Raw genomic sequence first — 26,848 nt, 5'->3', positions numbered from 1 at the left:
CGAGGTTGTAGTGTTCATATATATATATAAATATATATATAAATTCAATAAACATAATTTAAATTCAAGATAAATTAATTATAAATTATGCAATACAAACACAATGTCAAACAAATATAATTTCAAAATTTAAAATATTTCTAAATAGTCAAGATTAAATAGATCTTTAACTTAAAGTAATTCAACTTAAACAAAATATCAAAATATTATGAAAGTAAAATGTTTTAACACAAATATTTTAAATATAAAGTTAGGTCAATGTTATCAAGGCTAATGGAATCTAAAGCATCCCTTGTTTTGCTCAAATTCCTACAAAGTATAAACATGAAAAAAACAACATGAATATAAACCATATATATTAGTGATAAATCTAATTTTAAAAAATTAATATCATTGTTAATGAAAATAGTAATAATAATTTTCAATATTATTATTAATATCATTGTTATTGAAAATAGTAATGAAAAATAGCTTTTTATAATTGGATGGTTTAATTAATTAAATTGAACAATGTTCAATTTGATTCAACGGCTTTTCAAAAGCGGAACAGAACATGTGGAATGAAATATGAACGTTTCGGGCGGAATTTAGCCGAAAAATCCGGAACAGACCGAGATTTAAAATGAGATGAAATTTATTTCGTTTTGTTTTCTTTTTTAAATTAGTATGAAATATTTTAATTATTTCAAACAAAACAAAATGAAATTTACAACCTTAATCTAGAATCCAAAGTGAAATATTCGAAAATCTATAGAAAAACTATATTTTTAACATTTTTGTTCCATTTTTCTTTTCTTGAAAAGACCAAACAACTTTATCTGCCGGTAAGAAGAGACACCGAACAACTTATTTATAACAAAGACTTAATCTGTTTCACATCTTCATCATTCAATCTCCAAAAGTCTTCTGATCTCTGCGAAAAAAGTGGTACTGGACACGGAAACCCCAAAAACCAGAAAAAGATGGCGCAAGAATCATCAATCAACACAGCTTCACGTAGAACCAGAATACTAAACAACCATCTTGTTCAATCTCCTTCAAAACCCACTTCTTGTCTTCAATCAAATTCTTGTTTAAGCTACTCCCCACCAGAACTAACAGAAAGTTTCGATTTTGACATCAAAGAAATGAGAAAAATTCTTGATTTCCACAACTTAGAGGATAGGGACTGGTTGTTTGGTGTTATCAAACAAGGGAGAGTGTTTAATGGGAAAGAGAGAGGTGGGAGGTTGTTTGTAAGCCCTGATTATAATCAGACAATGGAGCAGCAAAGAGAGATGACCATGAAAAGGATTGAGTATTTGTTAGAAAGAGGTGCTTTTGATGGATGGTTGACAAAAAAAGGGGTTGAAGCTGAATTGAAAAAGTTGGCTTTGCTTGAAGTTATCGAGATTTTTGATCACTCTCTTGCTATTAAGACTGGTGTTCATTTCTTCTTATGGTACTGTATTGATTTCTGTTTTGGATTAATGGGTTGCTATTAGATTATTAGTTTTCATTTCTATTTTTTTGTGGTTATATTGTTTCTTTCTGCAATATCTTTTTTCCATTTTGCTATTATTTTTGGGTATTGGGTTAATGGGTTAGTGTTAGTTTTTCTGTTAGTTTCTTATTGATTTACGGGGCTTCAATGGAGTGGTAAATATGGAGCTGTTATGTTGTCTATTTGGTTGCTGAGAAAATATGAGGGAAAGAGTGAAATTTCTACTTTTAAATCTAAAGAATTTTGTGCTTGACATTCTTTTGGTTGTTTGGAATGAAGAAGTAGAAAATTGTTTTTTTTTTTTTTCAAATTAATTTTTAGGATGTTTTTAGATTGTTTTGATATATAGATATTAAAAAAAATTAAAAAAAATATTATTTTAATATATTTTCAAGTAAAAAATACTTAAAAAACAACCGCTGCACATATAATAATGCTGATCGCAAAGGTATCATGAATCATGAAAACAGAAACTGAGGTTTACTTTATTGCTTTCTAGGACATGTCTTTTTTGGACTGAATGCAGGTAGTTCAAAATGGAGGAAATGTATTTTGGTATTCTGTGGAAATCCTTTGAAACAAGACTTTTTTTGAAATATACCAGGAATATTGAAGAAAAAATGGTAAAACTGGCTGTTAGTTCTGAAGTCTTGTAATGGATTCAATTCAGCAGGAATATGGAAGAAAAAAAACTGTAGTGTTGAATTTTTGTATCTGTTCAATTTAGCAAGGCTTGTTTTAGGGTTCAGGAGGAAAATTTTGTCAGCTGAATTTGAATATCTTTTTTTTGTTAATTAATTTCAGGGGTGGTGCTATCCAATTTATGGGCACAAAACGCCACCATGACAAGTGGCTAAGAGACACTGAGACTTTTGCAATCAAAGGTTGCTTTTCTATGACTGAGTTGGGGCATGGAAGTAATGTATGTGAAGGCTGCCAATTTTTGTGTGTGTCATACTAAGGTTTCTATGTGGTTACTTGTGCTCTATTGTGTACATTTGATCTCTTTCCTTGTTTGATGTTTTTAGGTTCGAGGAATTGAAACAGTCACAACTTATGATTCGAAGACGGGAGAGTTTGTAATCAATACCCCATGTGAATCAGCTCAGAAGTATTGGATAGGGGGGGCTGCTAATGTAAGGGTTTTTCCTGAACACATTTTTTTGTTAAGGCCATTCTTTGTTACGTTCTCCCATATGCAATTTTGTGTATGTTGACACAATTTTACTGGTATTCAGCATGCAACACACACTATAGTCTTTTCTCAGCTCAACATAAATGGGGTGAATGAAGGGGTCCACGCTCTTATAGCCCAGATCAGGGATGTAAATGGAAACATATGCCCAAACATCTGTATAGCTGATTGTGGCCATAAAATTGGTTTGAATGGTGTTGATAATGGTCGAATCTGGTATTAATCACACTTTTCTTTTCTTGTCAATTACTGTTTTATTAGCACATGATGGATGCAATGAGGATTTTGGGGACTTGTTTTCAGGTTTGACAATGTGCGAATCCCCAGAGAGAACTTGTTGAATTCGGTTGCTGATGTTTCATCAGATGGTCAATATCTGAGTGCAATAAAAGACCAAGACCAAGTAATTCTTTTGTGCTTCTTTCATGTTCTTTAATTGTCGAGCAAACAAATAAGTCAATTGTCACGTGTTTTTTTCCAGAGGTTTGCAGCATTCTTGGCCCCTTTGACATCTGGTCGTGTAACTATTGCTACTAGTGCAATTTACTCTGCAAAGGTATTGAATCATGGCAGTTTTCATTATATTTAGAGAATCATTTACTGAAGACTACAAAATTTTCTGTAAGGGTGATTGTTTACTGCTAATGCATATTCCTCTTTAAGGTATAGGATTATGCACCAGCTCTACTAGCCATATTGGATTGGGCTACTTCAAAACAGTTCTGCGGTTCAATATTGGGAACTACATAACTCTTTTGTTTAGATAATTACTTTGAGAAAAGCGGATGATGCACTTTTAGTAAGCCTATTTGCTCATCAAAGGAATTGGATTAAGGTTGTGAATTAAATCATAAAGATGACATGGAAGATGAGTTCTAAGTAATGCATTAAAAGGATTTAATTATCTGATCAGAAAGAGTAATTTTCATCCTACTCATTAAAGCTTTGCGTTCATGGTGTATTGTATTTAAACCATGCCTTCATAACTGGCTGCTTGATTTTCCATTAATATGGATGTCATTCTTCTCTTGTCAGATTGGTTTGGCAATTGCTATTAGGTATGCCTTGAGTAGGCGGGCATTTTCTATTACTCCTAATGGACCTGAAGTCCTTTTGCTTGATTACCCAAGTCATCAACGCCGACTCTTGCCTCTTCTTGCTAAGTCGTAAGTATCTAAGTAGTCGCAATGCACTCATACTGAAATTTGTAATGTATTAACTCTTTTGGGATGTCAAATTGTGCTTCATACATGCAATTTCAAAGTAGTAAGATCCATGGTAATAGTGAAGTTTCAATTGTTCTCAAGTTTATTGCTTGCATCTGGGGAATTTTACAATTTGCTCAAGCCCTAGTTTGACATCAGTCATCTGCCTGTGTAATGTGCAATAATTGTGTTTATTCGTTAGTTTACTCTCATAGAGCCATTGTCATTTATTGCTGAGTCTGGCTTTTTCCTTTTTCTTGAATTCCATAAAAAAGATTATTGTTCTGTTTTTATGTGAAATGTTGATATGATGATTGGGATCTTGCAGACTATGGTCTGGGAAAATCAGAAAATGTTATCCGATTGTTGTCTTTTATCAAAACACCATTTTTATTGTGCAAAAAAATCGTATCTTCAAGTCCATCACTAGTTCTGTGAATAGTAGATGCTCCAGTTGTATTGCATCCTCCAATGCCCTTGGCAATGCTAGTTCTGTAAACTGGCCATGCAACTTGGTTTTGGAACTTCTGCGTCGCAGCTGCTTATTGCTTGTAATTTAAATAAATAAAACTCTCATTCTGACTTATTTCTTTTCTCTTCCCCCTGGAATGAACCCTTGTCATGCAGGTATGCTATGAGTTTTGGCGGAAATTACTTGAAAATGATGTACGTGAACAGAACCCCTGAATCAGCCAAAACTCTTCATGTTGTTTCAAGTGCATTCAAGGCTATCTTCACGTGGCATAACATGAGAACCCTCCAGGTGACGAGCTAGAACCGCATATGAAATTTAGGTTTATGGTAAAAAGCCTTGCTGAATTTCATTGTATTCATGTTCATTAGGAATGCCGTGAAGCTTGTGGAGGACAAGGCTTGAAGACTGAAAATCGAGTTGGTCATCTGAAAGGTGAATTTGATGTCCAGTCAACTTTCGAGGGGGACAACAATGTTCTCATGCAGCAGGTACAGTGTATTGTCTTTATTTGGGTGAATGTCTGAAAAAAAGAACTATTGGATGAAAATCGAGATTTTTATGTTTTTGGTTTTGGGCGGTTCGGGCTGCAAGGTGGGGATGGGGGAGTTGGCACAACTAGGCACGCTTTATGAGCATTCTGTATGTGTCTGTCTATCAGCCATAAAAAAAAAGGTGACTAGGAGTTAAGATCTATGTGGTGATGCGGGTGCAATCCAAGTAGATTGAACAAGGCTTTGAGTTAAACAATGGTTTTGAGCTTGTCTTTTGTTACAACTTGATTCTTTTGTCACTCATTTTAGAACATCCAAAAACTGATGTGTTACAATTTAAATGGAATTAAGTTTACTAGCACATACTTCTTTAAGATTTCGGTTTGAAGCAGTGGATTTTTGTTTCAGGTCAGCAAGGCACTCCTTTCAGAATATGTAGCTGCAAAGAAGAAAAACAAACCTTTCAAAGGTTTGGGATTAGAACACATGAATGGACCCGTCCCTGTAATTCAATCTAATCTTACAAGCACTACCCTCAGGAATAGCCAATTCCAGGTAATATATATTATCTAAGTTTGTAAGCATATTAACCTTTCTCAACATATGTCATATGCCTATCTGATTGTGTGCATCAGATGAATGCTCACTGCTTGAGGGAACGAGATCTTCTGAACCGTTTTGCTGCAGAAGTTTCACTATATCAATCAAAGGGAGAAAGCAAAGAGCGAGCATTTATTCTGGTAGGGATGCTTTTCTGGTAATAAAGTTGGTGCTTTCCTGTTCCACACCTGTCATTCTGATTGTTGTTGTTGATGAGATTTTGCTTTAACTATTGGCACCAGAGTTATCAACTTGCAGAAGACTTGGGCAGAGCTTTCTCAGACAGAGCTATTCTGCAGACCTTCATTGATGCTGAGGCAAATGTATCTGCTGGTTCCTTGAAGGTAAGAAATATAGAAATTACTCTTGTATTTTTCTATATTTTTCTACACATTAGCCTAATGATATAGTTCGTAAAGCTTTAAACCATTTTGTGATGTCCTAGCATAATAAGAATGCATCATGACTGAAGGAGTCAGGTATAAATGAATTGCTGTCGAAACAAGTTTTTTCTTACGCAAGGAAAAAAAGAATTTGCATTGGAATTAAAAAAAAAAAAACATATATCTGAAGCTTTGAAGGGAATTATACGTGAGTTGAAGTTCTTCTAACCATGCCTTGGTAAAATCTCTCTCTGATTCACCAAAAAAATAAAATAAAATTATGGCAATCTGACGAGTGGTTAGAACTTGGAAGAGTTTAGGGAAGTGGGTTATGGAAGAATTATTTGAGCTAATGAGATATAGTATGAATCGAAAGTCAGAAGGGATGTTTAAAATTTCTTAATAACATCAGAAATTCTACTGCAGTCTTCATTGCTTTTTCCAAAATCTTGACCTATAAGGAACATCAGCAAATAGCCTAAAATGTCTGGTAGGGAACATGTAAAGATGTTAGAGAAGGGAGAACCTTATCTTGTTGCTGAATTTGTGGGTTTGCTTCCTCTGCAGAATGTCCTGGGTTTGTTGAGATCCATGTATGCCTTAATCTGTTTGGAAGAAGACGCCGCATTCCTTCGGTATGGGTACTTATCAACAGACAACGCAGCTGCTGTGAGGAACGAAGTGACAAAGCTCTGCGGAGAATTGCGACCACATGCACTTGCACTGGTCAGTTCTCTCGGCATTCCTGATGCCTTTTTGAGCCCCATAGCATTTAACTGGATCGACGCCAATTCATGGTCTTCAGTTCAGAAATAGTGCCTTGAATCGCTCTCTTTTCTTAAGCAAGAGTTTGATTGTTTCCCTTGCTTCAAGTCTTAATAAGAAATCGAGATGACAACCCAAATTGCTGTGATGGTGCTCATCTGTACGTAAAACTATCTATTAATAAATAATCATCATTGTTCATGTTTATTAGAACCAAGTCACATCACATCTGCTCTTAAATTTACATGGACTGTGTTGCTTTTGCATCTTGCTTCTGTCAGAAAGTGGGAAGAACAAGGCTTGAACAAGGAAAAAAAGAAGAAGAAAAGAAACGCAAGTGTAAACTTCATTAGGACTAAAGACAACGATTTAAATTTTGAAAAACAAATATATTTTATTGGGTGGGTTTTTATTTTCTTATTAATGTGTTTTTTTTTTTGTTTTTGCTAAATCACATATATTTTTTATTAGTAACATGCATCTCTTTATAAAAATCTAATTCATTTGAATTAAGGAGAAAAAAAGTATCTCTTCAAGCAAAATTTCATTTCCTTGTTCATTTATTGTTTTGATAAAAATATGATTTTTATATTAGAATTATTGTTTTCTAAATAGAAAGAAAAGCAAATTTTAATAAAAAAAATAAAAAAATCATGACTTGATAATTTATACGTAATAAAAAAAACATAAAACAAAGATTAATTTTAAAAAAAATTGTGTAAAATTTTTATAAAATAAAAAGTAAATATCATGAGCATATATTTTTATAAATCTTGCAAATTATATAAGTTCTTATATAATAATTCATACATTAATCATGAAAATTATTATAAAAAATATAATTTCATCTGATGCAAGATTTGATTTTAATTATTTTATTCATAATTAATTTTATAAAATAAAAAAACCTTTAAAATTTGGAGGGTAATATAAAAAGAGGCATAGGTGTGCTTGTGCCTATAATGCAAGTCACTATCACGATAAAACCGTAGTTTTTAATGTCTATTGAACAATAAAAATAAAAGGTCTATTTTCCCTTTTGATTTCGGTCATTTTCTTTCAATTTTTTTCAACAACAAATGAAAATTCTTTTTTAAAATATTGATTTTTAATTCATAGATTTGGGTCAATGGCTGACTTGTCCCATTCATAGCCCACCAAAATGGCCTCCATTGTTGCAGGTTCCGCTCCCTGAATATCGTGCCGTCAGAAGCAGTGCTTCTCATCTTTTTAAAGATTTGCCGGACCAGTCCTGTAGGCACAAGGGGGAGAACTGTCCCGGAACTACTTTAATCACCGGAAAAAATCAAACCCTTGCACAAAGTAATTTCTAACTCTTTAGTTTACTAACATATGGCTGGGAAAGATAGAAGTGAATAATAGATATCTCTGCAGCTTCCTTGTGATTAATATATCTGTATTTTTCATAGCTTTGGCTGGGAATATGTTCCATACTGATGTTGTCCTGGTATGTTCTTGATCTTTCATTGCTTTATATATAATACCTTGACTTCTTTTTGTCCAAATGTTTCAGGGATCATCTTCAGAACCTAGTCGGGGCTACTTTGTTGATTCTGCTTTCTTCGGAAAGGATTCTCCTCTCTATAACATTCAAAGTCAGTGTGGATCGAACTCTACGATATCTGTTTCTGTTCCTATTCCTCGGTCATCCTTAAAATCCCAGAAAGGTTTGCACTTCTCCATAAATATACTGTTGCAAAGGTGAATCAGAAGAAAACAACAAACCAGTCGTAGTAATGTATGAGACAGAAGAGAAAGGGAGGATTAGGAACTGAATTCACCATCCTGTAAAGAGCTTAAACAACTGCTAATCTTACTTCCTCTACGTTGTCGCCAGCCTATTACATCTTGTTTGTTTGGCAAAAATTAATTTTTTAAAAATTAATTTTTAAATTTTTCTATGTTTGTTTGATTTTAGAAAAATTAATTAATGAAAAACACTTTCCAGTCAAAGAAAAATTTGACTTGGTTTCCAGAAAAGTATTTTCCTTTTATTTTGAATGAAAAACACTTTCCAAAAGTTATGAAAAAATTAGATATATCATATTATTTACTGATTATAACAAATTTACTATACATTTTGTTTTGATTTTTTTTTAATTTTACTCCTTAGAATTTTATTTAATTTAATTTTTATATTAACTTTGGTCCTTATTTTTATGATTGTTATTTCTTTTTCTCTTATTATTTTTTTAATTGAATTTTTTTATCTATCAAATTTGGTTCTCATTCTTTTGATTATTACTTATTTTATTTGAAATAATTTATGAAATTGTAATTATTATTATTTTAATTTCATCATCTTTTAATTTTTTTATCTGTTAGATTTGATCTTTATTATTTTGATTGTTATTTATTTTATTTGAGATAATTTATGAAATTAGATTTTTTTTTAATTTCATTCAACTTTTTAATTTGTAAGATTTGTTCCTCATTATTTTAATAAACTTGAAAAAATATATTAATAAGTTATTTTCCAGCTTATTTTCCTTGATATAACCAAATACTAAAAAGTGATTCCCAACTTATTTTTCATAACATTATCAAATATAAAAAAATAATTCATTTTTCAAAAATTTATTTTTCAAAAAAATTACCGCAAACAAATAAGACGTCTTAATAGTCTTTCAGTGGCATGTGCTTCGGTTCTCCTCTCCATTACTTAGAATGAATTCCTTCTCTGTTCCGTTTTAAGTTTTTTAAATTGAGCATTGCTTAAATTTGACTGTGGACTAAAAATAAAACATTTGAAACAAGTTTGTGAAACAACTAATCATTCTTCCCTCCTCTGTGTTTCTCGAGTCTATGAGCTACTATTCTAAATCTTTGTCTACTCGCTTGTATTCTTAAATATAGATGCGGTATGTGTTCGAAGTCTAAATTTGTGTTGTGAATCTTCTCTCGAAATAAATAGCCAGATATACATGGGCAATGAAAAAGGGAATGCAGAAGGCAAGTCGAATGAGATACTTGGAGGTTGGTATTCCTGATTTCAATACAACTCTTCTGTGTGATTACAGTAAATGGTGCTCATTATGTTTGGGAATCCTAACAGTTTCATTTTTCTACAGCATATGATTTCCTATACTCCAATGGTACTAATTTCAATGTGAATGTCTGGTACAACGCCTCCTATAAGGATGCTCCTGCTCTGCGGTTACCACGAGCAGTGAATCTGGTATATGAAGCACCTCAACTCTTCGTTCTTGTGATTTCTTAAGCTGATGTTTATATCTTTGCAGGTAACAAATGCTTACCTTCAGTTGTTTAAAGGGCTTGGTGCAAAAGTGACGTTAGGATTTATCAAGGAAATGCCTAAAACTTCAAACGCTCTAATCAAGTTTGATATCGATCGCTTCTCAAATGGGCACCCTCTTCTTTACATGGGTTATTTTACAACTATTCCCTGTACGCATGTGTGATCCATTGCTTGTCAGGATTTATTTACTATGAGGCAGAATCTTGTTACAAATTTGTTTCTGTTATTTTAAGCCTGCTATGGGATACTCTGACAGGGAGAGAGCACTTACTATTTTACGGAAGACTGAAGAACCTAAAAGGTTCTGCTTTGAAAAGAGGAGGCATTATCATCTTAGCTTTAAGCTTGTCAAAGATCATTTACTTTCTTTAAGAAATAGGTGACTGTTGAAGGGGTTTCAGTTGGAAAATTGTCAAAAGGTCATAGAATATCCTCAGCTAATTAGAACCATCTTAATTGGATAAGCTATAAGTTTCTCTTTTTTACCATTCTGCTGCTCTAGGCAGTGGAAGAATCTCTCGAGAGCCTCAAACTATTTGATGGAGGGGTAGCTGACAAACATGCTGGGAAATACAGTGGAGGTATGAAGAGAAGGCTTAGTGTTGCAGTATCACTAATTGGAGATCCCAAAGTATGTCATTATCACTCTTAAGAACGTGTACTTTAATTTCCTGCATGAAATATTCTTGTTTGTCATAATACTTGGAACTTAATTCTGCAGGTTGTTTATATGGATGAACCCAGTACTGGATTAGATCCTACTCTCTCTGATCTCTCTAACAATGAGTGTTTCAAATTAATTAAATTTCCTTTAGGCCTTGTAGTTTTGATACCCATCACAATGCTTGACTTGGTGTTTTCAGCACATTCAATGGAAGAGGCAGAGCACCTTTTTGATCGAGTAGGATTTTATGAAGTTAGCATTGCAGATGTATTTCATGCAGTTAAGGTTGCAAGAGCCAGGCTCCCTGTTTATGCTTGGGGGCTGTCTCTGATACCACCTTGGAAGATGTCTTCATCAAGGTCACAAGCTCAGCCGAGCAATCCCACACGCCGTGAATTGGCAAAAGCTACCATTGCCCTTAGGCAACCTCTCTGTAGCTCAATCAATATTAGTATTCTTCCATTTCTAGAGATCTCAAACTTTAACCTGTAATTTGTTACAAAAAAAAGGACATTTATTAGTCTTCTTTGTAATCTCTCCTTTGAATGCAACAAATGCTTACAGTTTTAATAAGAGATGTATAAAAAAAAGATTTTATTGCACTACGATTACATAACATAATCTCCTGCATTGCCATGCAAAATGCCAGCCCTGGAAAAGCATACACAAGCATGCATGCAAAGCCCAAGGCTGCAGGTGAGGAAGGAATAAAATGTCAACAAAGATGTGTTGCAAAATTGTGAGTCATTGGGAGGCAATGGTAGTCTAAATGTGCAACAATTCTTGGCAATTGATGCAGTGAGAGTAAAGTGAGCAGCGATCAAGGTTGTGGAAAAGCTTAGTATAGGTAAAGAGTCAAGTATTTTGTTTTGTGAGCTCTTGAGTGAATTGGGTATATTCGAGACCTGGATGAGAAATGAATTTGAGTGATCTTTTGTATTCTCTAGATATTTTTTCGTAATAAAATTCTTTCATCGTTCATGTCTGTGTAGTAATAAATTTTAGATAGCGATTGATTATTGAAAACAAAAACGACAAAAATAAAAAATAAAAATCTTTAAAAAATTATATCTATATGTAGTACATTTTAAATAGCGTTTGATTATTATCTCAGAAAACAAACATTATAAAAATGAATATGTTTTTTTATATTTTCTATTTTGAAAATATAGATATTTATTTTAAAACTACCATAAAAATATATTTATTTCATATATTTATTTTTATTTTTTATATTCGTTTATTCCATCCTGCAACACTAACCAACCACAAACGCAGTGTTGAACCACGTGAAATACTGCATGCAGTTGTATGGTGATTGTTTATCCATAATTTAATTATCTTCATAACTATCTATCTGATATAAATTTGTTAATATGTGTATTTTCTGCAACGAACTGAAATCAGAGCCGCCACGGTAAAACTTTATCAGCTGGGTTTATGATCTGCAGTGAGCCTTCCATATACTCCTGGGGAAAAACCATTAACGAGCTGATGAAACCCCTGAAAACCAAAAGCCACTAGACTATCAATCCACCAAGTACCAGTCTTTTATACTTTTCTTTGGGTTTAAGTCTATTTACTACTGCGTTGTCAGTTCGGTAACTACTGGATATATTATGTCTCCGGCGAAAAGACGAAGTGGAAACAAGTCAACTGGATTCATTGGAAGAAGAGTTACGGGGTTTGGTACTGACGTCATTGTTATGTGAGATACATGGGAATTATGAGCCAATGTGATGAACTTAGATTCAGGACATGCCGAGAAATTGAAGGACCTTATGCTGATTATGTTGGAAACAAACCAATTCGACAAATCTGTATTGCTTTCAGGACCAGTTATACCAGAGCCAAACACCTCAACTTTTTAGATGAGAAGTGGTCTAAGTGGATTGGAGAATTCGAGGCCAATTCTGTGATATACTGTGCTTTTGGAAGTGAATGAACTGTGGAGAGGGATCAGTTTGAAGAGTTGCTCTTAGGTTTGGAGCTCACTGGCATGCCATTCTTGGCAGCACTTAAACCATCTGCAGGCTATGAGCCAATTAAACTCCCATTACCTGAGGGAAGAGTGAAAAAAAAAAAACAAAAAAAAACATTCCAGCCCAGCTCACCATGGTGCAAGGTGGTCCGAAGCTGTTTCTAACTGAAGAAGTAGAGGAGACCCAGGAGGTAGGAGGAGGATTTGATTAACCTCCAAGAGCTTTAAGTTGATTTAAAGCGTAAATTAAATTAAAATCTTAAATTTTCCATTCAAGGATTCCAATTTCAAGCTCAAGCCCTTGTCATTCAATTAGGGGGTTGTGATATGGTGCTTGGAGTCCAATGGTTAAAAGGTCTCGGGTCAATCTTGTGAGATTTCTGTATCTGTCAATGGAGTTACAGTATAATGAGTATTCAGTTAGGCTTTCAAGAATTCAGATATTAATTATGGTTCAGATTTTGTACAGGAGCTTAAAAAGAGGATAAATGAACTATTACTATAAATTTGGAGTTTGAAAGCTGAGCAAGAGGCTACTGGAAAATTGCCAAAATTAGTGCAAGATCTGCTAGAGGAAATTGCTAGGGTTTTTTAGGATCCCAAAGGGCTGCCACCCCCAAAAAAGTTATGATCATCCTTTCCTGGTTTAATTAAACGAAGGCGTGATTGTTTAATCTGCAACCTGCGGACATCTGGATTCTGGGCAAGTATTTATTTAGATAATGTTCGATCTTCTATAGTGAATTATTCCTTAGGCCCTGACTTTTGAATGCAGTTATAACTTAGTCCTCTACGTATAAAAACCTCAAGTTAGAACCCTTAAATCTTTGTTGACCATTGTTGGTTTTTCTCAAAACTCGCACTATGTTGTTTTTCTGAGAATTTAAATTGCCGAATGGCACATTTGGGATTAAGAAAGCGTTGAAGGACTTAGTTACAGGCTCTCAAACATGAAAGACTAAATTATAATTGCATTCATAACTCAATGACTGAAATATAAATACTCAATAATTAGACGAAAACATGAACGATAATAGGATAATTTCCGGCTATCTTAAAATATAATTTATATTATTTTCTAAAACATCAACTAAAAAAATTCAAACTCATAACTCTATCTCGTCAAATAACCATATGTGATTATAAAAAATAATTTATTATAGTACTCATAACCATTACTTCAGTACAAGAACAAGCCAGAAAACGAAGACCGCACCGAAAAGAATACAAGGACTGGACATCAATCAAAAACATTATTCAAGAGCAAAGTCTGCCTGCATTCAGGCTTCACCACATATTATAAAGAAGTAAAATGATGCACATCCACCTTGATTTCAAATATGTTTTGTCAGCAGCATAATATATAGACTTAATAGTAGCAGGATACACAAATGCTAAAACTGGTATCATCTACTGTACACTTAGAGAAGTCCTCTTCAGTATTGACCTTTGTCTCCAACTTAACTGTTGAAGGTGTAGTTGTTGATTACTCTGTACGCTAATTATCTGTGCCAGCAATATATAAAGCAAACTAGGATGTCTCTCCAAATCAACAGAGCAGATGAGCGTCTGCCATTGCTAAATGGAAAGAGAAGTAATGCCAAGATGTTACTAAAGCAGTAAACTTTATCTATACAAAATCACCAGCCATTACTTGCTAAAGAATCATCAGCAATACCTTGTTATAGAATTCTGTTAGTTTCCACAATCAGGTAATATTCTGAAACTATGTTCCACGTATTATGCCAAAGCTATTTAGAAAATGATTGTAAGTAATCATGGCCCGGGGTCCATGCCGCCGCCAGTTTTGTGATCGTGAGCACCATTAACATCTCCAGAATCAGTTTTCTCTATCAGCCTTTGTCTTTCCCTTAAGAGGGGGGCCATTATCCGCAGTTACAACAGCAGTGAGCCTTCCCATTTTCTTCTGCAAATCAGCGAGTGGATCCTTTGAAACTTTTCCTTTCGGAGACCTCTTTCCATTAGCAAGCTTGAGTTCTAACCTATATAATGCACATAAATCGCATTTGTGGATCTCATATTCAAATAAATGCCACTCATGACAGCCTGGAGGTTGTGGGTCCATATAATAGGATTTCTTCTGGCCCCCAAGCTCCTTCATCACCTGCTTTCTTGATTCATGCCAACCACGGCCAGTGTAGTCTGGCAACGACCTCTGCTTCCTATTTCCGCTGTCAAACGCCCTTCTAGGCTTGTCAAAAAAGAGCCACTCCCTAATTGTTTCACCATCGAGTAATGAGAGATCAAATAGTTCTACGACGTGGAAACAAAATGAATTAGCCAAAATAAGATATGACAACTTTTTCAACCATATTAAGTCACATGAAGAAACATAATTAGCAGACCACATGGAGTTCTGAATCATAGATGAATCTTATACCGCATCAAATAATTAGCTTACAACATAGAGACCTTGATCATAGATGAATCTTACACGGTATCAAAATGAATTTTTCACCATTACTGAATAAGAGCAAGAATGCTGTAGAACAAATATGCAATGTAACAAGAAATTGTACTTGAAAATTAAGCAAAGGGAGAAAGGGGGAGGCACGCATGCGGGCTTACCAGCAGCATTCCATGGGGATTTCATGACAGCAGCCCCTTCACATTGAGGAATACCAACATTCTTACCCTGCATCTTTGCAATAAGGGCGTCAAATAGTAAATTATCCTTCAAATTAATGCCTCTAGGCCGCAAAACTGGGGCCATGCCAGGGGGACCTTCATTTAAGGCCAGGGTAGCGTGAAAGCTGCTACAGTAGTCCTCTAACCATTCGGCTACTTGAGCAGGCCTGGTGCAGTCCCATAATGCACATTTGGGCCCCATAAAAGCAGAAGGTGGAGGGCTGATATACTGCAGATTGTTACTCTCAGCATTTTTTCCACACTCTTCAATGTCATTAGTTCCACCAAAAAGCCCAGGGTCAAATTCTTCATCCAAAGTGAACTGTTGACAATCCAATAAAGTAGTTATATCGGGGGCGCTAACCACTACATTTTGCAAACCAGAGGCGGAGCTGTTGGGTTGATGAAACCCTTGAAAACCAAGCCCCTGACCATGACTATTTACCAAATATGCCTGAAATGTAAGTGTTTTATGCTCATCAGTCATCACCGAGAATATCTTTATGCCTTGAAAGATCAAAACTTAGGGCACTAGAAACTGAATACCATGTGAATGACAGTAAATGAATACCTCAGTTGATCACTGAAATTACACATGGACATGCAAATGAAACAAAAAGTAAAATGAATCTTGCTAAAAGCTGAAATCATTAACAAAAAACAGCTCAAGTGCTATGGATTAGCATTTAAGAAATGGTTCCCATCCGAATGTTTATTGTTGTCATAGTCTTGGACATGTATCTTCCCAAAATCAAATCAGGGCAGGGCCTTGCAGTTTTCTCAACACTTGGATAGTTGCATCTATTGGTCTTAAAGTTTTATATTAGAGATGTGTTGGGACTTGAACAAACCACAAGGCTAGTAACATCGAGACCCCCCTATGAAGCTTGCAAAACATAAAATCACCTTCTCAGGCTTATAATATGTCCCACATTGGCTTCACTAAATTACCTTCAAGCAATAGGCTTGCTTCTTTTTTCTTTTTCTTTTTTCAAAAGAAAAAAGTAATAGTTATAATGTGCAATAACAGATAACCAGCAAGAAAACAATCTACACCCTCCATGTGAACTATGGCATCAAGCTTCAAAGTAAAATGATAAGAGAATGTATATTCAGTAAGGAAAATAAAATAAAATAAAAAGGACCATAATCTTTCTGTATATGACTTGCCTCAGCCAGGAGCTAACATGGTTTTTTCTTTTTCCAATTTCCATGTCGGTAAACCAGAAAAATACAGTGCAAGACTTAAAATTCCATTTCTTCATACTTGTAGGTAATCATGATGTAGCCTTTTAAATAAATGAAAGTGTACTACAAAGAACCAAAATGATATGAACTGTGAAGTATGATGCATTTCTACAACTTACTAGTCAGAAGAACATTATAATAATCCCCAAATAGGATCTTACATGTTGAAATGTTGTTAAATTGCCAGGATTAAGGTTTTGAAAATTGGGCTCGGGCTGCATTTCTGGCTTCAAAACTGACTGCATTGTTAGTGGACTTGTGGCATCATCTTCTTCCTCGTACAATTGTAACAAGCGGCCTATATCATCTGAAAAGGATCCCAGACTGATATCCTACAAAATACCCATCCCAAATTAACTCATCTAAATTCTTTAAAGACAACACCACACTGACAGGCAATACAAATATTTCATTATCCACAATAGCAAATAGGAGATGCTAACAAGCAAAGAATTGGCAGGTGATGGCACATCAAGCTCAGCTTTCCACTCACGAAGACCTTGATACACCTGCTCCTCCAACACAGCAACATCACTATTCCACCCCTCTTTCCTTGCAGCTTGAAGGTTAGAGAACCTTTCATGAAGATCATTTAGCCGGGTTTTTGCATTGTCCATCAACAGATGGTGCGACATAGATGTGCATTTACTCTTTTTACCTTTCTGCATTGAACCTCTACCTCCTCAAAATCCTAAAACAAACCAGAATCAAACAATTAAGTTTCACACCAAAAATCAAAACTTCTTCGACATTAAGCATCCAAAAAGAGGTGAATAAAAAACTGAAACAGCACAGCATACAGACTTTCCAGGAGACAAAAACCAGGGCACAAAATAAACTAAGAAACCCTTTTTGCCACTTGTTTCAATCCTCCAAACCAAATATAACAAAACATCAAAATCAAAACCCACACATCTCACTTATGCATAAAAACAAATATCACCACAAAGCTGAATCTTTCGCCTCTAACAATAATCATAGAAATCGCAAAAAATATTGATGATTTTTTATCTAAAACATAAAAAACAAAAACCCAAAAGCCAGTATGTGCCAATCATCGCAGAAACACAGTGAAGCAAAAACAATAAACATAAATTAAACTGAAAAAAAATTAAAAAAGAAAGAAAGACAAGAAATTTATTACCTCAAAAAAAAAAAGTAGGACAGCAGCAAAGGTCTTATCGATGGGGCTGGAGATTCGAGAAAGAAAGAGGTTTTAGTACTGGCTGTAGTATGTTATGGTTTTGGATTTGGAAGGGAAGAAGGTTTGGTGCCCGCCAAACTGCAGAAGCTAAAAGGCTTGTCTTGTACCGACCTTTTCTTTCCGTCTCCTGAAAAAACAAAAATATTGATTGTATTTTAAACTAATTTGCTGAAATCAAACATCATTCATATTTAAAAATATAAATACAAATATCTTTTAAAAAGAGTAGAATATGCATTAAAATCCGAGTTATATACAAAAAAAAATAAACTATGGAGCTCATTAAAAAATAAAGAAAAATCTCAAATTATTTTAGAAATTAATAAAAATCAAATCATCATTTATGAAAGAAAACCAAGACTATTATTTCATTAAAAAATTGCTCATTCTATGATAAATTAACATTATTCAATTAATGTTCTTTTATCTCCTTATTTGATGAGATAATATATCCAACAACAAAACAATTTGATGAGAAAAGGAAGAAAGAACATGACATTGATTGGAATGGATAATTCCATGGTTTTCAATACCAAGTTAATAGTGGATTTTTGAAGGAAAAAAATACATTAACAAGTTGTTAAGAGTATAATTCTTTATATAGAAACAAAAAATAATTTGATTAATTAAAATTTTTTTATCTCATTAAATTGCATAGATCAACTTGGAGGTTACCCTATGTTTTAAATTAGATCATGTAGAAATTAAATTAAAGTGACCCAATTAATATGACAGGTCCAACCATCACCTAATCGACATAGTCAAAACCAAGTTTAATTAAAAAAATTATAGACATTTTTTTAAAAAAAAATATTAACACCACAATATTCTATGTGGACCCAAGTTTTAAGGTGTGGCCCAATGACTCGATTGACTAGGCCAAAATCTGATTTGCTTATTAAAAAAAAATTAAAACGATGTTGATTTAATATTTTTTAATAAAAAAAATACTAAGATAATGATATTTTGGATAAACTTGGGCTAATTTGCCCAAATTATGACTTAGATCATAATCTTTACCGATTTAATAACTTGTTTTTAAAATATATATTTTTTATTAAACCATTAACAATCTAAAAAAATAAGAGGGACGATCCTAATTAAAATTCAAATAAAAAAGCTAATGCAAACTAAAAAAATCATAAAAAAAATATTTGAATTAAAACTTCAAAGAATAAATGAAAAAAAATAAAATAAGGTCAAGTGCTTCTAGCCCTAGCAAGAAACCCAAAAGCCTTAGTGAGCCAAGGTTTGGAAACCTAGGCACGTGCGTCTATGTTGATTTCTTTTTTTTTTGTTGCATGTTATTTGTCTTTTTTTTTTAAAAAAAAGATAGATGATGTGTTGTTTAGAAATCCAGTTTCTGATCACCATAGTGGTGATCGAGAAATCAGGGTTCAACTTTTTAGACCTCAAAACTTATTTTCCAACCAGTTTTTAACATGAAAACACCTAAAAAGCATTCTAGAGGCTTTAAAAAACTCATTTGTGGTCTTAAACTTGAAAAAAATTAGTCCAAAAACACAAAATCAACCCAATTTCAAAAACATTCCCCAACCTCGATCTATTTTTTCAGGCAAGATTAAGGTCAAATAACACATCAATATAACTTCTCTAGTCGTAAAGGAACCTGTTAACACCAAGAATGAATATTTTATGGCTAAAACTTGCTCTCCTGATAACTTTCTCTCTCCTTCATCCTTTTCTAGTGACTCTCTCTCTCATCTCTTAAACCAGGGGCCAAGATAGGATGTAGCCTGACTTGTAAAAACGAAAGGTTTTGAGCATTCAGGTAATGATATGACACTATTACATGGGGATTTAACCAAAACAGGCCATGTAGATAACCTAAGATATTTTTTTATGGATTAGTGGGACCTATCTAGACTCAAAAAAAGGTTTGGAACTGTTAGGCTTGGTTAGTACATTAAAACTGCAAGAACAGGAAATCCAATCATTGGATTAAGAACAAATATTCCCAGGTGATTCTACATACTATTTTCCCTAGTAAAGCAACTATGTTGTTGAATATGGACCATCGAATCTTTTATAGTAGCGTTTTAGAACTTGGTGTTTTTTTTGGACAAGTTTGCTAATTTTCCTAGTTATCTTTGGAATTATTAGTTATTTTTAGATTTTATGTTAATTTCTTTTATGACTTAGGATTCTTGTTTTGTTTTCTAGTCTAGGTTAGTTTTTCTAGCCTATAAAAGCCATTGTAAACCTCTTTAGAAGATCACTTTGATCATATTATTATTTAAAAAATAAATAAGGTTTTTAAGGTTACTTGTGTTTGAACTCGAATTCAACTAGTCTTTTTTCTTTTTTGTGGCCGCCACTTTTTCATTGTGTTTCCACTTGCATCACTTTCTCTTTTTATCTCTTAATCCATGAATTAAAATAGAGGAAAAAAAGTAAAGTCTTGAACTAAAATATTTGATCCCTAAGTTAAAAGGGATCAAATAGGAACCTTTGCAAAACCCCAGGATAAAATTTAGTAAACAGGCAATGGAACATTTAAAAAAAAAAAAAATTATAATAAGGTTTCCTTTCTTTTTCTTCTTTAATTTTGTTTCCCAAACTTTCAATTTTGCACGAACAACAAAATCAAATAGATTTCTGTAAAACTGAGAACCAATAAAATGGCGGGACATTTTGCTAAGACTACAATAGTTCCATAAAAAAAGCAAGAAGGAACAAATAAAAATGACTAATTTTCAATAAACAACTAAATAAAAAAAACCAAAAGAAAAAAAAATTAAAGATTAAAAATAAAATATTGTTTGAAAGGAGTTAGAGTGAATTCATTAATTCTTTTATGTTCTTTTTAATAATTTAATAGTTTTCCATTAAAAAAAAAAGAGAGTTGAAATCAACATACATCTAAATAATTTTTTTTTATTTTAAAAAAATTATTTTTAACATCCTTGCATTATCAAAACGATTTAAAAACTTAAAAATACTAATTTAAAAAAAAATAATTTTCAAAATTTAATAAAACACCATTATTGCATTCAAAATGCCTATGAAAGTTGCAATGAATAATTAATAATAAAGTTTGACATAAAATTTCATGCTTTTCCTTGAAGATTATTTCGAAAATGATCAAAATGCATGGTTAGTCTCACCTTACTCAAGGCCCAGCATATCAATTACTAGTTTAGATTGCAGCACAGGAAGTTCAAAGAAATTTGCTCAATACTTGGTTAAAGCATAATCAGGATAGAATTTCCATTGAAGACCAGACCTATTGGTATGTATATATCTGAAAAATTACAACAGAAACTGAATATGCAGATGGTCCAGCATAAACACAAAGCATATGTAATTGATTTTCACCCATAAATGGGACCTAGATCCACTAGTATATGATTCTGTCGATTTGAGAATTGGAAACTTCATAAGCACTTGATGTCTGGTCGCGTGAGTTAATTGAAGCTTTTGTACAAAGTATTCAGTTCTCGACCATTGTCGGGGTTCTGTAAATGCAAACAGAAAATTTGAGGAACAGAGTATAACCTATTCGCAAAGAAGCTAGGTATATAATATACAAACGCAATAGATCAAGGAATTGAAGTTCAGCCAACGTAGAAAATATGAAGTGTATTGCAAGGAGAAAAATACTTTCCCTAGCGAGGGGCAAGGGTGCAAAGTAAGTTAGGTCAGTTCTTCCAGTAAACTTCTTGCTCTACTTAGTTTTTGAGTGATCAAGTTGGCTTTCCATTTCCATCTTCAGTAGCATGGCCGTCCTTGAAATGGGAAAACCCAACAGGACCTCGTCGTTTAGCAAGTTGTTCCACCTCGCCAAGCTTCTGTTTGAGAACCTGAATTTCTTTTGCTAATTCTTCATCTCTTTGCATCATCGCCTGTGACAGATAGTAGGAGAAACTTAGTTCTAAAGTCAAATAGACAGGGGATTTAACGTCTGTATATTCCTAAAGTTAATGGCAACAATAAATTGTCACAATTATTAGAAGTCTACCCATGTTTCAGGGCTCTCATTCCCCCGCTTGTGTTCACTGTAATTCTTTGCTTTAGTTTCCTTCTTATCCAAAAAAGAAAAAAGAAAAGAAAAAGAAACCAAGACTGCATGTATAAGAAAAATTAAGATGTATTTTAATCACTTCAAAACTTGACAAAACATAAAAGATCTGCAGTTCTGTGCAATGAGCCATCAAGATACTCCACATCAGTCACAAAGAAAAACTGCAGATAAAAAAAAAATCATTACAAAATCAGCTAGGCCCTATATTTTTTATACGAATACCTCCACCAATATTTCAATGTTTACAAAGGCATCCATTACTTTCTACATCCTAGTCTTCATGGTACCAGCAATCCCTTTATCTATACAAGAGATGGTACACCCTATATCCACTATATCCCATCTCTTCTCAACCATCTATCCTCCAAAATGGCAAGAAGCAAAAAAGAATAGAAAACGCAACGAGCAAAGTATAATAAGAGGAAGCATCTTAAAAGATGCCTAAGAATGTGAATAGTGTAATTTCAAAATAAACTAGCAATAAGCTAAATCAAGGAATAGCTTATTGTATACCTCAATTTCCTGTCTTCGCTTCTCCTCCTTTCGAGCTTCAGATCTGGAACTTCTTTGCACCTCGAAAATAACAGCAGCTCCAGCAACCTGATAATGTTTATATATGTTTAGCCAGCTTATAGAAAAGTAAGTTTGTACAGTTCAGCAGGACCATTCAAAAATCATCATGAAAATAACATAGATGAAGGTCAAATTGACTTCTGGACAGGGGTCAGCTACAATGTTTCTCAGGCTGATAATATTATAGGTACGACAATAGCAAATTTGGTGCAAACCCACAGGTCGGCTTCCAACTTGCCTTTACAAGTAGTCAGGGGCGAATCTACATTATGGACAAGGGGTCAATTGATGCAGGACAATAAATAATAAGAATTAAAACAAGAAAAGAAAGAAACTTTTAGAGAAGAAGCTGAGAAGAGAAAGTAAAGAAAAAAAAGAAAGGGGATTGGAGATATACAAAATTTGCAATATTTTCATTAATCATCAAAACTCCTTAACATTTAGAAAAGTAGGGTATTAATACTAAAACCCTAACTAGAACAAGCGATTGGGCTTATGACCAACTAAATAAAATACCTAACAATAATTAAATCAAACCCAACAAATAAAGCCAAATTAATAAACCTCAACTAAAAGTTCATATAAATTAAAACCAAAAACATAAGTTAAAGCCCAATCTTTCAATTGTTTGGGCTGTCTTCCATCGTCTATGATCATACGCATGCATAAATAATACCCCCCCCAAGTCCTTTTACATGAATTCTAACTTCTCCCATTGGTCCTTCTTTTTTATCTTTTCACATAGTTCCATATAAAAATGCATCAATTTTCTTTTTTCTTGTCAATGAAAAAATATTCCCCCACTTAAAAAATATTTCTAGCTTCACCACTGCATGTAGTAAACAGGTGTCAATGATTAATTTTATTTGAAACTATACTGGTTTCATTTCTTTGATCCATTCACAGAAAGGTTAGGAAACAAAAAGTCTTCACTGAAATGAGCCCAAAATGAGTATAACAAGCCTCCTGGTGCATTCACACATTATGGCATAGATATCAAATTGCTGTAGCCCTACGATAGTGGAAATTGCATACCCACATGGTCAAGTAAATCAAAATGTGCATGTGTTTTTTTAAAAGCAACAATAACATTAAAATTAAAAAACAACTGGCAACTTCTGATAACCCAATAACCAGAAAGGCTATTTTATCACCATAGTGTGTACAACATCATACCAGGCCCATTTGAATGATTGTAACTCGTGACTAGTCCTTACAGGGTAGACACATCACAGGTTGTGACAAGAGGTATTAGAACCAACCAACTAGTATCTCCATAGTCTCAGTACACAAGCATGCAGCTCAGACTCATTCATGTATAGGAAGCATATACAAACACAAAACACACATACAATAAACTTTTCCTACCATGGATATGCTTGATTTTTCAGATCCAAATTACACAAACAATAAAGGCAGGAAATGCTAGTACCGAAAACACAAAGAGTTCCCCAGTAAGATCTGCAGCAGCTTGGACAGCCTTCTCCTCATCCAATGGTCGTATTACAGCATCAACTGAATGGCCATAAATGCGTCTTTGCATTTTTGTTGTGAATCTATGATTTGCCTGATTCAGTCACAAAATGAACATATTTCTTACATTCTTTATTTCAAACAAGAGAAGAGAAATCATGAATTACAACAAAACAAGTTTCCGGGGACAAAAGACACAATGAAGCGCAGTGCAAAAATAGATGATGATTTTCAGCTTAACATCGCATTTCATTGCAAACATAGACAATCATAATTTCTTCAGCATAACAACAAAAACGTTTCCACCTAATCATGAGACACACGCGAGGTAAACATATTTCATGTGGATTCCCAGCCCGTAAAGTAAGAGAAAAGAATCAACCTTGAATGGATAAAAACTTTCCATGCTATAGGAGGCAGGCAGGCAGAGTACACAATGAAAATGGCCATAGCATGTATGTATTACAGTGATTACCTACTGAATGTAATAAAGGCCACAATTACAAATGATCTGGCATTGATTAGAGTGAATCAAATCTTAACAGAGCAACACTTAACAACATAACCTTGCTTACGCAACAGGGTTGTAGTACCACTAATGAATCTATACACCAAGTTCAAGACCATCAACCCTGTATTAATAACAAAACCAAGAAATAAACCAGAAAACAAAAGGTACCCCACTAACAAGAACACATTTTTAGACAGAAACCTCCAATCAATTAATTTGATGAAGTTACATTTACCAAGTTCAAGACCAACCCATTATTTAGAAACACAGTATCAGTGATCAAGCAACCAACCAACACTATTAATGCAAAAAAAAAAAAAACAATAAAAATTAGAAAAGAAAAGGTATGCCATTAACAAGAACAAATTTTTAGACAAAACCCATAAAGCAAATAACTTAAAAATGTAAAGAAAAGAAAAAAAGAAAAGAAAAGAAAAAAGAAAACCTGGGCCATGTTGATGATGAAGTGACGGAACTTAGGGTGCAACCCTGCTTCCTTCTTGAGACGATTAGCAATGGGCTTGCAAAATGTTTTGAGAGCAAGGGTTCCTAGCTTTACGACTGGTAATATCATACTTAATGTACCTTTTTACGTTCTGTAGCGTTCTTTCTTCTTCTTGAGAAAGCAGTCCTTTCCCTCCATAGGACGTTCTGAAATTTTCATTCAGGCGTGATGCTAATTAGACATGCTCCCACTTCTCTAAAAACTTTCCCAAATGCTAAAACCCAAGCTGGTTGGTCCATTGGGCCAGCTCCAGTTCGGTTTGGTTTCATGTAAGTGGTTTAGGTTTTATTAGATAGGTAGTCAATGCTTAAAAAAAAGTGTTGAGACAATGATAACAAACCGGGATAATCTATATTTTCCACATAAAGGAAAGAGCAAAAAAATAATAAAATTTAAGATCTAATAATTTAATATTAAATAATAAAATTAAAAAAATAAATAAATTTTAATAAAGAAAAGTTGAAGAAAAAAATTAAAAAAAATAAATAAATTTTAATAAAGAAAAGTTGAAGAAAAAAACATGAGTCAATCTAAGCACACTCGACAACATGTTATCTATGATATGAGATCGACTAAAATTTTTTTAAAAAAATCAAAGTTAAATCAATAAAAAAATTTGAGTAAATTTAGACTAACTTGATTAACTCACAACCCAAGTCAACCCAATAGAAAGAAAAGCAAAAACAATTACAAGGCTTTAAACCCAATAATTTAATATCAAAAAATAAAATTGAAAAAAAATTAATTTAAAAAAAAAACGTTGAAAAAAAAAACTTGAATTAACCCTAGTTAACTCGACTAACCCATGACCCAGAATATAAGATCAAGATAAAGAAAAAGGACCTAGAAGAAAAGAATGAAGTGAAATAAAAACAAAAGTTAAAAAATTCTAATCAACCCGAGTTAACTTAACTAACTCGCAACCCAGTATAATCTCATATAAAAAAAATCATAAAATTTAGGGTCTAATAATATAATTTCAATAAGAAGAGGCAATAACGGGAAGAAGTTAAAAATTGACAATGAAAAGTGTTCGAGCAATATAAAGATCGGAAGGATTTTCAATTTTAGTTCACGAGTCCATAATATTGATGAAAAAACTTTATTATTCTTTACTTGATATTTATTCTTTGTATTTTTAATTATACAATCTCAAATATTAATTTTGATTAGTTGAAATCTTAAAATAAATTTACATAAAAAATATAAGATCAGGAGATGAATTATTGCATGTGTTTGTACCACATCAAAAGGATAAGAAATTACATTTTTTTTTGGTTATGTTGAAGAATTCTGATCAACTTAGAAGTGAGACACAATAAGTCAAAAATAATATAAATTATCAATCACAGATTCTTTTTTTTTTTTTAAAGAAAAAAATTGATGTTATGTCACTCCCTTTCTGTGTCATCGATATAAGACTTTTGAAAACTATAATCTATATATCTGAATTTGATTAATTATTAATCATTGTCAAACTTTTTTAATAATTAATTGTTATCTTTTTAATGTTATTGGAGAATCATTATCGTTTACAATAGTGAACGATATAATATCTAACTCAAGTTAGCATGCTAAATTCATGGCTTAGTCATGAGACCAGGATAGCTCTGCATAGAAGAAATTGAATAAAACAATTGATGTCAACTTTTAAGCGAACTAAATGATGAAAAACGAATATTAAAAAAGTTGAAAAAAACCTGAGTTAATTTAACTAATTCGTGACCTGAGATATAAGATCTGGATAACCCCACATAAAAGAAAGCAAAAAAAAAAATCATGAAACTTAAGATCCAATAACCTAACATCAAAGGATGAAAAAAAAAATCAATTTGTAAAAAAAAACTAAAAAAATACGAAAGTTAAATTGAGCTAATCCTTAAAACTTATAACTTAGGTCATGAGATCGAGATTATCCCATAAAAGAAAAATACAAAAAAATCATGAAGCAAAATTTCTAATCATCCAAAAAAAAAAGAAAACAAATAATAATCAAAACAATGAGGAAAAAATCTGGTATAAAAACTAAATAAATGAAAATAATGAGGGACTAAGTTGAAAATTAAAATAAAAATTTAGAAAATGAAAAAAATAGCAATAAAAAGAATGAGAATCAAA

At 33.1% G+C, this 26,848-nt stretch overlaps 3 protein-coding genes and 1 pseudogene across 6 annotated transcripts; 2 read left to right on the top strand and 2 right to left on the bottom strand.

Moving 5' to 3' along the window:
- Positions 1 to 837: 837 nt before the first annotated feature.
- Positions 838 to 6,804, top strand: LOC18104557 (acyl-coenzyme A oxidase 3, peroxisomal-like). The gene is made up of 13 exons (XM_052446438.1): positions 838 to 1,441; positions 2,288 to 2,405; positions 2,512 to 2,619; positions 2,722 to 2,894; positions 2,982 to 3,081; positions 3,160 to 3,234; positions 3,714 to 3,844; positions 4,511 to 4,646; positions 4,727 to 4,846; positions 5,258 to 5,404; positions 5,485 to 5,589; positions 5,692 to 5,793; positions 6,400 to 6,804. The coding sequence occupies exons 1-13, from the start codon at positions 963 to 965 to the stop codon at positions 6,646 to 6,648; spliced, it is 2,043 nt and encodes a 680-aa protein (XP_052302398.1). The 5' UTR covers positions 838 to 962; the 3' UTR covers positions 6,649 to 6,804.
- Positions 6,805 to 7,629: 825 nt separating this feature from the next.
- Positions 7,630 to 11,140, top strand: LOC18104555 (ABC transporter A family member 8-like; annotated as a pseudogene).
- Positions 11,141 to 13,659: 2,519 nt separating this feature from the next.
- LOC18104553 (transcription factor VOZ1) lies at positions 13,660 to 17,789 on the bottom strand. 3 transcript variants are annotated; one of them, XM_052446209.1, is made up of 5 exons: positions 17,564 to 17,789; positions 16,863 to 17,110; positions 16,581 to 16,751; positions 15,112 to 15,493; positions 13,660 to 14,796 (listed from the first exon to the last, which is right to left on the bottom strand). In XM_052446209.1, the coding sequence occupies exons 2-5, from the start codon at positions 17,085 to 17,087 to the stop codon at positions 14,363 to 14,365; spliced, it is 1,212 nt and encodes a 403-aa protein (XP_052302169.1). In that variant the 5' UTR covers positions 17,088 to 17,110; positions 17,564 to 17,789; the 3' UTR covers positions 13,660 to 14,362. The 3 variants fall into 3 exon arrangements, with proteins under 3 accessions (XP_052302169.1, XP_024438833.2, XP_052302168.1); XM_024583065.2 differs by having other exon boundaries at positions 15,112 to 15,625; positions 17,564 to 17,787; XM_052446208.1 differs by lacking the exon at positions 17,564 to 17,789 and having other exon boundaries at positions 15,112 to 15,625; positions 16,863 to 17,389.
- A 3,014-nt stretch (positions 17,790 to 20,803) lies between these two features.
- LOC18104552 (OPA3-like protein) lies at positions 20,804 to 25,009 on the bottom strand. Of its 2 annotated transcripts, XR_002977299.2 has the most exons (5): positions 24,671 to 25,009; positions 23,674 to 23,808; positions 22,182 to 22,268; positions 21,248 to 21,489; positions 20,804 to 21,102 (listed from the first exon to the last, which is right to left on the bottom strand). XR_002977299.2 is itself a non-coding variant. In XM_024583355.2 (4 exons), the coding sequence occupies exons 1-4, from the start codon at positions 24,797 to 24,799 to the stop codon at positions 21,331 to 21,333; spliced, it is 510 nt and encodes a 169-aa protein (XP_024439123.2). In that variant the 5' UTR covers positions 24,800 to 25,009; the 3' UTR covers positions 20,804 to 21,330. The 2 variants fall into 2 exon arrangements, 1 of the variants encoding a protein (XP_024439123.2); XM_024583355.2 differs by having other exon boundaries at positions 20,804 to 21,489.
- Between the last annotated feature and the right edge of the window lie 1,839 nt (positions 25,010 to 26,848).

This window comes from Populus trichocarpa, chromosome 13 (genome assembly GCF_000002775.5).
Source record: "Populus trichocarpa isolate Nisqually-1 chromosome 13, P.trichocarpa_v4.1, whole genome shotgun sequence".
Lineage (NCBI taxonomy): Eukaryota > Viridiplantae > Streptophyta > Magnoliopsida > Malpighiales > Salicaceae > Populus > Populus trichocarpa.
The sequence above is the reverse complement of the archived record's forward strand: the minus strand, read 5'-3'. Positions and strand labels throughout refer to the sequence as shown.

What these genes read in the sequence shown, in the direction of transcription:
- LOC18104557 (XM_052446438.1), top strand. Translation starts at nt 963, where the DNA reads ATGGCGCAAGAATCATCAATCAACACAGCTTCACGTAGAACCAGAATA. An exon ending in GGTGTTCATTTCTTCTTATG is followed by an intron (nt 1,442 to 2,287) that starts GTACTGTATTGA and finishes AATTAATTTCAG; the next exon opens with GGGTGGTGCTATCCAATTTA. An exon ending in GGATAGGGGGGGCTGCTAAT is followed by an intron (nt 2,620 to 2,721) that starts GTAAGGGTTTTT and finishes ACTGGTATTCAG; the next exon opens with CATGCAACACACACTATAGT.
- LOC18104553 (XM_024583065.2), bottom strand. Translation starts at nt 17,087, where the DNA reads ATGCAGAAAGGTAAAAAGAGTAAATGCACATCTATGTCGCACCATCTG. An exon ending in ATTTAACAACATTTCAACAT is followed by an intron (nt 15,626 to 16,580) that starts GTAAGATCCTAT and finishes CTTACATTTCAG; the next exon opens with GCATATTTGGTAAATAGTCA. An exon ending in ATCCCCATGGAATGCTGCTG is followed by an intron (nt 14,797 to 15,111) that starts GTAAGCCCGCAT and finishes TCCACGTCGTAG; the next exon opens with AACTATTTGATCTCTCATTA.
- LOC18104552 (XM_024583355.2), bottom strand. Translation starts at nt 24,799, where the DNA reads ATGATATTACCAGTCGTAAAGCTAGGAACCCTTGCTCTCAAAACATTT. An exon ending in TCATCATCAACATGGCCCAG is followed by an intron (nt 23,809 to 24,670) that starts GTTTTCTTTTTT and finishes TGACTGAATCAG; the next exon opens with GCAAATCATAGATTCACAAC. An exon ending in GGGAACTCTTTGTGTTTTCG is followed by an intron (nt 22,269 to 23,673) that starts GTACTAGCATTT and finishes AAACATTATCAG; the next exon opens with GTTGCTGGAGCTGCTGTTAT.